The 10,977-nt window shown below is 39.7% G+C and overlaps 1 protein-coding gene across 4 annotated transcripts in view; it reads right to left on the bottom strand.

The window, feature by feature from the left end:
• Window positions 1–10,977, bottom strand: part of acin1a (apoptotic chromatin condensation inducer 1a) — a 23,684-nt gene that overhangs the window by 9,808 nt on the left and 2,899 nt on the right. For 2 of the 4 annotated variants that reach the window (XM_016461025.1, XM_016461026.1), the window contains exons 2-7: window positions 9,379–9,444; window positions 9,150–9,261; window positions 5,673–5,731; window positions 2,393–5,461; window positions 1,475–1,615; window positions 1,199–1,287 (exon numbers count right to left, since the gene is read on the bottom strand). In XM_016461025.1, the coding sequence (XP_016316511.1) occupies window positions 1,199–1,287; window positions 1,475–1,615; window positions 2,393–5,461; window positions 5,673–5,731; window positions 9,150–9,261; window positions 9,379–9,444 (3,536 nt within the window). The remainder of the gene's footprint in view (window positions 1–1,198; window positions 1,288–1,474; window positions 1,616–2,392; window positions 5,462–5,672; window positions 5,732–9,149; window positions 9,262–9,378; window positions 9,445–10,977) is intronic. The other 2 variants (XM_016461027.1, XM_016461028.1) reach the window with 2 other exon arrangements.

The raw sequence follows: 10,977 nt of genomic DNA, 5'->3' as shown, positions 1-10,977 counted from the left end.
TATAGGCACGTGCTATGAGTGACGCAGACAGCACACACGAACACATGCTGAATTGAGTGCTGTGCCTGCCTGTGATAAGGGGATTGTGAATAAAAAAATAATAATATTAGTCGAATTTAAAATAAACATTTGCATTTGAATGTTAGGAGTGCGAGGGAGCGTCATCAGTGGTGCACGAGATGCGGTGATAATGATGTAAGTGACGTTACGTTGTTGCATTTTAATGTTTTGTTAGTCTAACCCACGAGATGCGCCGCTGCTGTGTTATGCATTCAAAATATTAGAGAAATATAGAAGCTTAATGCAGAGAAGATCTTGATTAGGATGGATTAAGCAATGCATAAATACATGATGCTGTTTTGTTCAAAATTGTTTATGCAATTTACGAAATTATATTTGATTTCTATGAGTTAATTTCGACATAATGCACGTTTTTTTTTTTTGACAGTTATTTCCCATGTACAGTATGTGGAAAATAATGTTTTTTGAACCTTAAACTGCATAAACACATTTCATGACACCAAATACACAAAATAATGTTTTTTTTTAGCAGCATCATATGACCATTTTAGTGGAATACTGTAGTGTTTATTATAAATAATTTCTGTGTAAGAATTCTGTGTAAGAAACCACATCATCTCACAGAAGGATTTATTTCAAACATTCGACTGACATTATGAAGTGAGTTTGGAGTAAAAACACTATTAAATGTGGTATTTTCACGTGCTTTCAGAGGGAGCAGCATTTACTACAGAGCCATAGTTCACTGACAAGCTACGCAAAATCGTGCTCATAATCGCAGACGATTTAATCGCATGATTATGAAATCGAAAAAAATAATTCTGCGATTTATAAAAGCTGTTTGCGTAGCTTGTCAGTGAACTACGGCTCTGTAGTAAGTGCTGCTCCCTCTGAAAGCACGTGAAAATACCACATTTAATAATGATTTTAGTAAATGCTGCTCCATCTGAAAGCACGTGCTGGAGATTTACTACTAATCACAGAACCGGCTTTACTGACAAGATGCGCATGACAATCGCATTTGATTAATCGTGCAGCCCTAATCTTAACCCACATCATAATCATCATATTTTATCCCTGCTTGGATATCCATCTCTTTTTAACTTCATTAGTAATGTTTTCATTCAATCCCTGATTTCTGGTGTACAAATATAATCAAAGTAGAACATAGACAGACCTGGTAGTGTCTTTGTTAGTGTCATCCTCTTCAATATCATCCTTTCTCCCCCTTGTTACTTTCTCATCTTGTAGTTCAAGGCAGGGTTTCTAAAATGTATAATAAAAAGTAGAGTATATAAAAATGTTTGTTTACTTTCTTGCACAGACTAAGCCAATTAAATGCCAATTAAAGTAGCATAAGGGTAATAAACACTGTGACTAGTCAGAGTGTTAGAACCAAATTCACTTTTTTATAAAAAAAAATTTTAATGCATGTTTTTGGCTGCTTGCTAACCTTGGTTTGGATGACATCCTCATTGCCCGTGTCTTTTTCCTCCTGCTCTGTGAAGACTCGTTTTTTGCGTTGGGCTGTAGGCTTTACAGCCGCAACTTTTTCTGTGGCCTGAGATGAAGACTCTTTCTGGACCTCTTTAGACTGAGGAAGATAGAAGTTAGTTATGCATAAAAATTTGGCCATGTAAAAGACAGATGAATTTTGCATGTATAATAGTATGCTATTCAAGAAAAAAATAAGTGAATTATAAACAATTAGTGAAATTGTATCAACACAAAAGCCTATTTCAACTCGTTACTTAATTAGCATAAAATAGACATGCTTATTACGTAGGGGTGTAAATCGGATGGTTCGTCACGATACGATATCGACGAACATGAAACAATACATTTATTAATCTGTGTTAATGTTAGTTAATAAAAAGACAATCGTTCAGTGTTTGTTCATGTTGTTGTTGCCGTTACGTGACGTAGAAGTGTCTGACTAGGGGCATGACGTGGGATGATGACATCATTGTTTCACAAAATATACGGATTGGCTGTACACACGAAAACGCAAGGGTGTCGTTTTCAGATTTATCCACTCTGGGACCCGGTTTCAAATAATATTGGTTTCACTCTCCCAAAACGCCGGATCCGTCTGGACGAAACGCCAATCCGATACAAAATTTTTGCGTATACAGCTAAGCGCATCTCTGTGTGGACGGGGCCTTAGTTTACGTCCTGTATGCCAGCTCTCTAATGCTCTTATGTTCTTCTGCCACTTATTTTACCACTGAAGCTATTTTTGAGGAGCATGTAATTATAGATGAATTCTGACACTTGATTACAATGACCATGAGCAATGTCTCTAACGTGTTTAAAGAGAGCAAGAGTGAGTTAGCCTGACAAAAAGATAAGAAACTTTTGAATTACTCACCTTCCTACCACCTGAAGTGGAATTACTTTTCTCCTCCTCCTCCGATGATGAACTGGAGGAGCGTGAGGAGGATGAAGACCCAGAATCCGAGTTGGATGAGGAGGAGTCGATGGAGGATGATGATTTTATTTCTTTCTTCTCCACCGACTTCTTTTCTCTTTCTCTTCCTCTTTTCTTCTCCTCTGAAAGAGGTTTCTCCTCATCCTCCACTCTTCTGAGTGTCTTATGTTTAGTGTCTTTGCTTGCCTCACTATCCTCTGACGTCTTCATCTTCTCTTCCTCTTGTGGTGCATGTTGTTTGGCAGGCACCTCGGGGGTCTTGCTCTCAAGCTCATTGGAGGCTGAAGCAATGACTGATGTTTGAGGAGCCTGAGAGGCATCTTTTTCCTCAGGCTTAGATGCTAATGGAATTGAGGGGGCTTGTGGCATGGGGCTGTCTGAGAAAGTACGAGGTCTCTTCAGCACAGAAGTCGGAGAGGAAGGGAGAGGAGTTGTCACAGGAGCATCTCTGAGAAAGCGGGACTTCTTTGAAGAAGATTGAGCGGATAGTGGTGTTGCAAGTGTGGGTGACTGTTGTGGGACAGGCTCTGTAGATCGAGCATCTTTGCCAGTGTTCTGAGGTTCACCAGTCTCGCTCTCGTCTGGCTTCTCCGTTGGACTCTCCAGAGAAGCAGGATGGGCCGCTGGATAGGAGAGACCACCGATATCACGACCACGCTTCCACGGAGGAAGACGGCTTTCTCTTTTTTTCTCATGTTCCTCCTCTTTTTCAAGTTTCAAAGCCTTTTCTTTTTCCTCCTGCACTCTTTTTTGCTCCAAAAGTCTTTCCCTTTCCTCCAAGGCTCTCTGCTGCTCTTCTTTTAAAGCCCTCTCCTGCTCCTCTTTCTCTTTTTCCAAAGTTCGCTCTCGTTCCTCCTCTGCTTTCCTCTGTGCTTCTCTCTCACGCTCAAGAGCTTGTTCTTTCTGCAATCGTTCCTCTTCCAAAGTTTTCTCTTTCTCATGCCTTTCTCGCTCTTGCCTCTTGCGTTCCAGAGCGGCTTCTCTTTCATGTCTTTCTTTTTCAGCCCTCTCTTTCTCCAGCTTTTGCTGTTCTTTGGCCCTTTCCATTTCTTGTCTCTCTTTCTCCAATGCAGCTTCTCTTTCCAGTCTCTCTCTCTCCAAAGCGTGCTCTCTTTCTAGCCTTTCTTTCTCCTGCCTTTCCCTCTCTAGAGCTTGTTCTTTTTCTTGCTTCTCTCGTTCCTGCTTTTCCTTCTCAAGCCGCTCTTTTTCCAATCGCTCCCTCTCTAAAGCTTGTTCTTGTCTTTCCTTCTCAAGCCGCTCTTTTTCCAATCGTTCCCTCTCTAAAGCTTGTTCTTGTCTTTCTTTCTCAAGCCTCTCTCTCTCCAGCCTTTCCCTCTCAAGAGCTTGTTCTCGTTCTAGTCTTTCTTTCTCAAACCTCTCTCTCTCCAACCTTTCCCTCTCAAGAGCTTGTTCTCGTTCTAGTCTTTCTTTCTCAAACCTCTCTCTCTCCAACCTTTCCCTCTCAAGAGCTTGTTCTCGTTCTAGTCTTTCTTTCTCAAGCCTCTCTCTCTCCAACCTTTCCCTCTCTAGAGCTTGTTCTTGTTCTATTCTTTCTTTCTCAAGCCGCTCTCTCTCCAACCTTTCCCTCTCTAGAGCTTGTTCTCGTTCTTGTCTTTCCTTCTCGAGCCGCTCTCTCTCCAATCTCTTCCTCTCTAGAGCTTGTTCTCTTTCTAGTCTTTCCTTTTCAAGCCTCTCTCGCTCTAATCTCTCCCTCTCTAGAGCTAGTTCTTGTTCTTGTTTTTCTTTGAGTCTTTCCCTCTCTAAGGCTTTTTCTCGTTCTTGTCTTTCTTTCTCAAGCCTCTCTCTCTCCAATCTCTCCCGCTCTAAAGCTTCTTGTCTCTCTCTTTCCAGTCTCTCCTTTTCTTGCCTCTCTTGTTCCAGAGCTTGTTCTCTCTCGAGTCGTTCTCTTTCCAATGCTTGTTCTCTTTCAAGCTTCTCCCTCTCTTCCCTCTCCCGCTGTAAGGCCTTTTCTTTCTCTTCCCTTTCTCGCTGTAAAGCTCTCTCCTTCTCCCGTTTCAGAGCTTCTTCTCGTTCCTGTCTTTCCCGTTCCAAAACTCGTGCTCGCTCTTCTTCCAATGACTTCTTTTCCTCTCTCTCCTTTTCTAGGGCTTTCAGCCTCTCTTGTTCTCGTTGCCTTTCCCTCTTTTTGTTTTCTTGCTCCCATAAAAGATGGCTACCCTCATCCTGCTTCATACCATCACTCTCTTCCACCACCGCTGTTCTAACGACACTAACACTTTGGTTGGAGATCACTAAACTAGGGTATGACAAAACTGACGCTGCATTAGCTGTGTGAGTAATTGCAGACACAACTCCCTCATGGTGGCTTCTCTGTCCATCCATTCCCTCCCTATCACGCTTTCCTGCACCAGAGAAAGCTCCCTCAGATGCCATCTTGCGTGCCAGTAAGGTCAGTGGGCCTGGTCTGCGTTCTGTGGAGTCGCCTGCTGGTTCAGGGCTACTGCTACAACTGTCACTACTGGAACTACCAGAGCTCGAAGAGCTAGATATACGCTGCCTAGATGGGGGCTCTCCGGGACTAGGGGGGCTCTGTTTAGGGGTGTCTGGGAGTGGAAAAGAGAGTTCAGGAGGAGGGGATGGGGGAGGAGTGGGCTGTCTGAGCTGCTGTGATAGTAAAGGTATGTGTTGGGGGGGCGGCTGCTGCTGTTGCTGCGAGCCACCAGATCTTTCCCTCACAGGCTGGCTTTTTGGAGGCTGTGCTCTACGACTCCGTTTAGCACTGGGGTTCCACTCCTCCTCCTCGTCATCATTGTCATCCCCGCCTTCACTGTCATCATCACTGTCAGCCGGTACATTGCTTGATGTTGGTCCTCTTTCACCAACAACCCGCACCGACAAAGAGGCTATTGCGCTAGGCTGGGCAGGTGCAGAGGGGGACGGCTGCCCAGGCATTTCTTTTTCTCTGAGCTCATCACTCTCACTTGCAGTCACCCCAAATCCCCCAGCCACTGCTGTACCTCCTTGGTCAACTAAGGAGGGAGCAACATCCTGGTGGAAATAAACGTGTTGGACACAGAAGGTTAATTTCAGGCCCCAAAAGTTTTTTTTTTTTATCCAAAGTAAACAATCAGGAGAATGCATAAAATAACTAAATAAATAACATTTAGCCTTACCTTGCATTACTAAAAATAAAATACTAATTTTGTGGTCCAGCCCAGAACAAACACTGTAGAAGCAGAGGATTGATATGATTTCTAACCTGGTTAGGGGCAGCACAAATACTGTCATTGGCCTCTGTGTGGTCTTCATGGTCTGTTCCTTAAAAAGAAAAACAAATAAATAAATAAAAATAAACCATAACAACAGACATGTTTACAGACTAAACAGCACTTTAATTTAGAAGAAATGTTAAAATAAATGTTAGTATTTCATCATTAAAAATAGAATATTTTTTACATATGTATTTTGTATATACACACATGTATATACATATTATCAATGTAAGTACAAAGAGAACTATCTTTTTAAAATTAATCTTTACTGACAAGATGCGCATTAAATATCGCATGCGATTTATCGTGCAGCCCTATTTCAGACTATCTCTGTTCCGTGCTTGCACACAAACTGCAATGCAATATTTTTTTTCAAAATGTAATGTGTGGAAATATTACGTTAATATTATATTTAGTCTGTAAACGGCTGTTAACAGGCCTGCGACGCTGAAGATGAATGCAAAGTGGAGAAAATACTGTAGCAGGCAGAGCAAGATCACTGCGAAATATAGGGGGAAAAAATCCTAAATATTGAATTTTATATGGATGTGTTTCTGAGGGGAACTGACTGTTTTCAGAAACGTTTACATGGTGTTTTCTTTTCATCTTGGCTCGGTATAATGCTTTTAAAGTAGTGCTAATACGCACAGCACTGCTTTGCTTACAACAGTAACCAAGTAAACACTGCTGTTCTATAAGTGCCACCTGCTGGCAGAGAATGAATCTGCGTCTCATTCAGCCCCTCTGCTGTTTCTGTTTCATGCAGGTGTTTTATGTAGCATAGTTTCACAAAGCTAAATTCAGACCATTCTGTTTTTGCTTCAAATTTTGAAATTATACAGTCTAATTTCAATCAAACATTGCACATGCTACACGTGTGTATAATCTTTTTTTTTTTTTTGATCGATTCATGATTAAAATGCAGTGGTTACCAAAATGGCTATGAAAAATCAAGGTGCAACACTGAAGAATATGGAAATGTTATTTTAGATGTGATTATTCAGTTTCTGTACTTGAACATCTACAAACATAAAATCCTAAAGCATCATTTCATTTGTATCTTTGTTCTATATATTCAGTAGTGCTATTGTTTGTATTTTGTTCATTTGTTCTTATTTACTAACTGTTCACGTGTCTTTAATAATGATTGAACTTATATTTGTCAGGCTAGTAGTTTTTGTTGTTGTATCGAAATTGTAAAATTTTATTGGTATCTAAAATATTGGTTTCATATAAGCTTATTTATTAGAATCCAAGATAACATAGACCAAAAACAATGATAAAGGCAGCAATTTAATTTTTTGTGGCAGGGCTAGTGAAAATGTTGGAAGGGCAAGTAATAATCTGAACTACTGGCCCGACCGGGCCAGCAGAAAAAATCCTTAGCATTGAGCCCTGTATATGTATGTGTATATATATAGTGTTGTCAAAAGACCCGGTATTTCGGTACCAAGTCGGTACTAAAAAAATGAAAACGTTACGGTACCAGGTTTTTTTTAAGTACCGGTGGTACCGAGTACCCGGTCAACCCGGTTCTTGATGCGCTATCAGAAAGCTATCCTCTTCCAGTGTTGCCAAGTCCGCGGTTTTCCCGCGGAATTGGGCTGCTTTAACACTGTTGCCGCGGGTTGTTTTTCATGTCCGCGGGTTGAAAAACAACCCCATTAACGTGATATTTATCCCCTGGAATGCGAATTTTACCAGGGGAACCCCGCCAAAACACGCGTATTTTATCCCCGGAACGCAATTTTTAACGGGGACCCCCTCGAAACGCGATTGGGCGGGTTTTGTTGTGAAAACCTAGCAACCTCTTCATAAAAGCAGTGGCGACCTCAAGAGGAGGAAATGCATCAAACTAACAAAACACCCCGATCAAGTTCAAGCAGGTAAGTTTCAATTACATTTGTAATATTTAGAGCTTCTGTTCTGTTGGGAATATTATTCCATATTTTAATTTGAATTTCGGTATTTTTTTTTTTTACATTTTATATAAATTATTGGTATATACAAATTCATAATTACCCATTTTACAAAAAGTGAATGTTTAACTCAAATTTAAATTTTTTTTAAATATAAATATACAAGTAAATTGAGGCAGATTTACATTTTACCACATGACGCTTACATCAGGAGTTCAATGCTTTTGTTAGTACACTTATTTTTAAATTATAGAAGATATATCACAAAGTATATTCATCATCATCTAACAAAACAGTCAATGCTCAAAAACCCTTTGTATAATAACTATGTAGTGCAACTGTAAGAAGACTCAAGAGAGGGCTAGCTGGCTAATCAAAACAGATTTTGCACATCTTTTTTTTTTTTACAACAATTTTTATTTGTCAAAAATTGTCATCCCCATGTAATGCCTAGATATAAAAAGAATGCACATTAACCAAAAAACTAGCATATGTTGAGAGCACTTGTAAATGATCAGTGTTTCCATTAGAGGTCGACCGATATGTGTTTTTCAAGGTCGATGCCGATACCGATTATTACAGATCAAGTAGACCGATAACCGATATTTTGAACCGATATATATGTCTGTCAAATGCTCATGAAGTGACTCTTAGAGGGAGTCAGAGCAGTTCTGGAGATGTTGTTCATGTATTTATGTCCTCATGTAGTGATACGACAGAAGCTGAAATCACCGCGAGCGTCGCACACTTTGTATGTGTAGAAAACAACACCGCGTGTCTGTGCCACTTACATACAGAGACACGCAGAACATGCTGGATTCATATTTAAATAGTAGTTTTGCGGCTTAATATTTACAGATACTAGTCCATATTGCGACTCTATTTAAGTGTACTGACCTACTTTTTATTAATTCATCCAAACTTTGACAAATTCCGTGACATTCCGCGTCAGTAAATTCATACAGTAAATTCCATTTATATGACTGGATTCCACGATTCCGTCTGCGTTTTCCGCGTCGCGAAAATCATAGATAATATTGAGGTGTTTTGCAACTTCAGTGCAACGTTAGTGGATTGGGATCTATTTCAACTTAAGCAACGTCTGCTGCTGCCTTACCTTTGAGAGACAACTGATGCGTGATCACTGAAGCAGCTCCAGTTAGCAAGCGCTTTTGGAGTGAGAGTGAATTCCGCATTGATTGGTCGGACTCATGACTCCCAACAAATCAAATGGGCGGTGGGCGGAGTCTGCTTTAGGCCACAGAGTGGTGAGTTCTGACAGGCTGCATCAGAGCCAAATAGTGCGTTTCAAAATTAAGTTATTTTATCGGCGAATCGGTTTTTAAAATGACCGAAACCGATAATCATAAAAATGCTTAATATTGGCGCCGATAATCGGCCAGACCGATAATCTTTCGACCCCTAGTTTCCATATTTCACCTTTACTACACAAGGATGCAGCATTTTGCTGGTTAACAAGATAACACATTCAGCTTCAAGAAAGAAAAGAAAAAAACACTATTTTCACTATCACCTGATACTCACCATCAGTTTCAGCTGCCTCTCGTGCTTCCCTCTCCAAACGCTGCCTCAGAAGCTCTTGCTGTTTGGCCAGGTACTGTTTAATGAAGCTGTTCTGACTCATTTCCTCCCCAATCTAAATAAACACATGTAATCCAAAATAGTACAGTTGTTTTAGAGCAGTTAAGCCATCCACACAAGAACACACAGTAACACGCTTATTCCTACTGTAAAACATCGCAGCTCAGCTCACCCGGGAGTTAGGCTGCAGGCCAATGTGATGAGTGGAAGTTTTCTGAAGGTTCTCCAACATGAGAGCCTGTTGCACATGCAGAACGACAGAAACACATACTTCATTATCGACACCAAATACTTAAACATTCTTTGCAGCAAAGGTAAGTGAAATACCTGGAACTGGACAGCAGACAGTGTTGATTATATTACTTAACTTAATAGATGCTAACATAAGAAGTTGTTTATTCATTCATATTTCATGTTTGTATGGATCAGAGTGAATGGTGTAAGAATGAATTAGCATACAAATGTGACCCAGGACCACAAAACCTGAGATTTATAGAGATTTATACATCATCTGAAAACTGAATAAATAAGCTTTTCATTGAAGTATGGTTTATTAGGATATGACAATATTTGGCTGAGACACAAACATTTGAATATCTGGAATCTGAGGGTGCAAAACAATTAAAATTAGGGCTGGGTATCGTTCAAAATTTTTCTATACCGATACCTTGACTTCGATACCAGTTCCTGAATGATACTTTTTTCGATACCAGTTTTATGAAATAAATTAACAAGATTACATTATCTAAAAAAAAAAAACCTTTGGTTTTATTTTTCAGCTTGATATTTATACAAACTCAAACACTCATCTTCCTGAGCCACTGCACAAAGGAACAAAATGTAACCAACAGAATAAATCAGTGCAAATAGTTTTAATAAAGCTCAAATAGTCTTCAGTTTACACATCTGTTAGGCTACATTTACACTAGTTAGTGTTCGTTTTAAAATGCATAGCTCAGACAGAATCATGATTTCTATTTATTTTCCACTGATTTACTGACGAGCATTAGCAGCTTCCAGCGCTGTCTGCCTGTGTTCTCTCTTCCATGATCGCTGCTCTGACTCAGAGGTAATAACATATTTAATTTCAGCAACATTACATGGCCAAAACACACATTAGACGGCAATCGGAAGTTATTACAAACACTCGATGGTGGTTTAAAGTGAGTTTTGAGTAAAAGCGGAATATAAATATTATTTATTGTCTTATGTAGCATGATGCTACAGTTTGCATGAATGGTCAAACACACCGGCTAGTGCTGCAGGCTTATTGGCTCACTGACGCTGATGAGATTAACCCCTTAGATATCGAAATTTGGTACCGAACGACGAGACGTTTTTCGATACTCTATGGTATCGAGGCAATTCGGTCAGTGCCTAAAAAGTATCGAACTCGATACCCAGCCCTAATCAAAATATTGAGAAAATCACCTTTAAAGTAGGGCTGTCACGATTATTAAATTTGGCTGACGATTAATTGTCTAAAAATAGTCACGGTTATTGCGATTAATTGTCTGTTTTAGGGCTTTGACGATTATGCCGATTATCACGGTTAATTGTCTGTTTTTGTGGCTTTCATTATATAATTGATTAATTTAAGGGTTCAGTAAATAATTATAATGTTATCTTTTAATCTTTTTGAGTTATTATTTTGCAGTGTAAAATTACATAGAGTATTCCAAATTCTAAGAATCGGCCAATAACGATCCAACACCAGCGCTTTTTTTTTTCTACACCACTACAGAATATCAATACTGTGTTTGTGGAACTA

This window comes from Sinocyclocheilus anshuiensis, unplaced genomic scaffold (assembly GCF_001515605.1).
Source record: "Sinocyclocheilus anshuiensis isolate Anshui unplaced genomic scaffold, SAMN03320099.WGS_v1.1 scaffold4, whole genome shotgun sequence".
Classification (NCBI taxonomy): domain Eukaryota; kingdom Metazoa; phylum Chordata; class Actinopteri; order Cypriniformes; family Cyprinidae; genus Sinocyclocheilus; species Sinocyclocheilus anshuiensis.
Note: the sequence above shows the minus strand (reverse complement) of the source record. Positions and strands in the feature narration are given on the sequence as shown.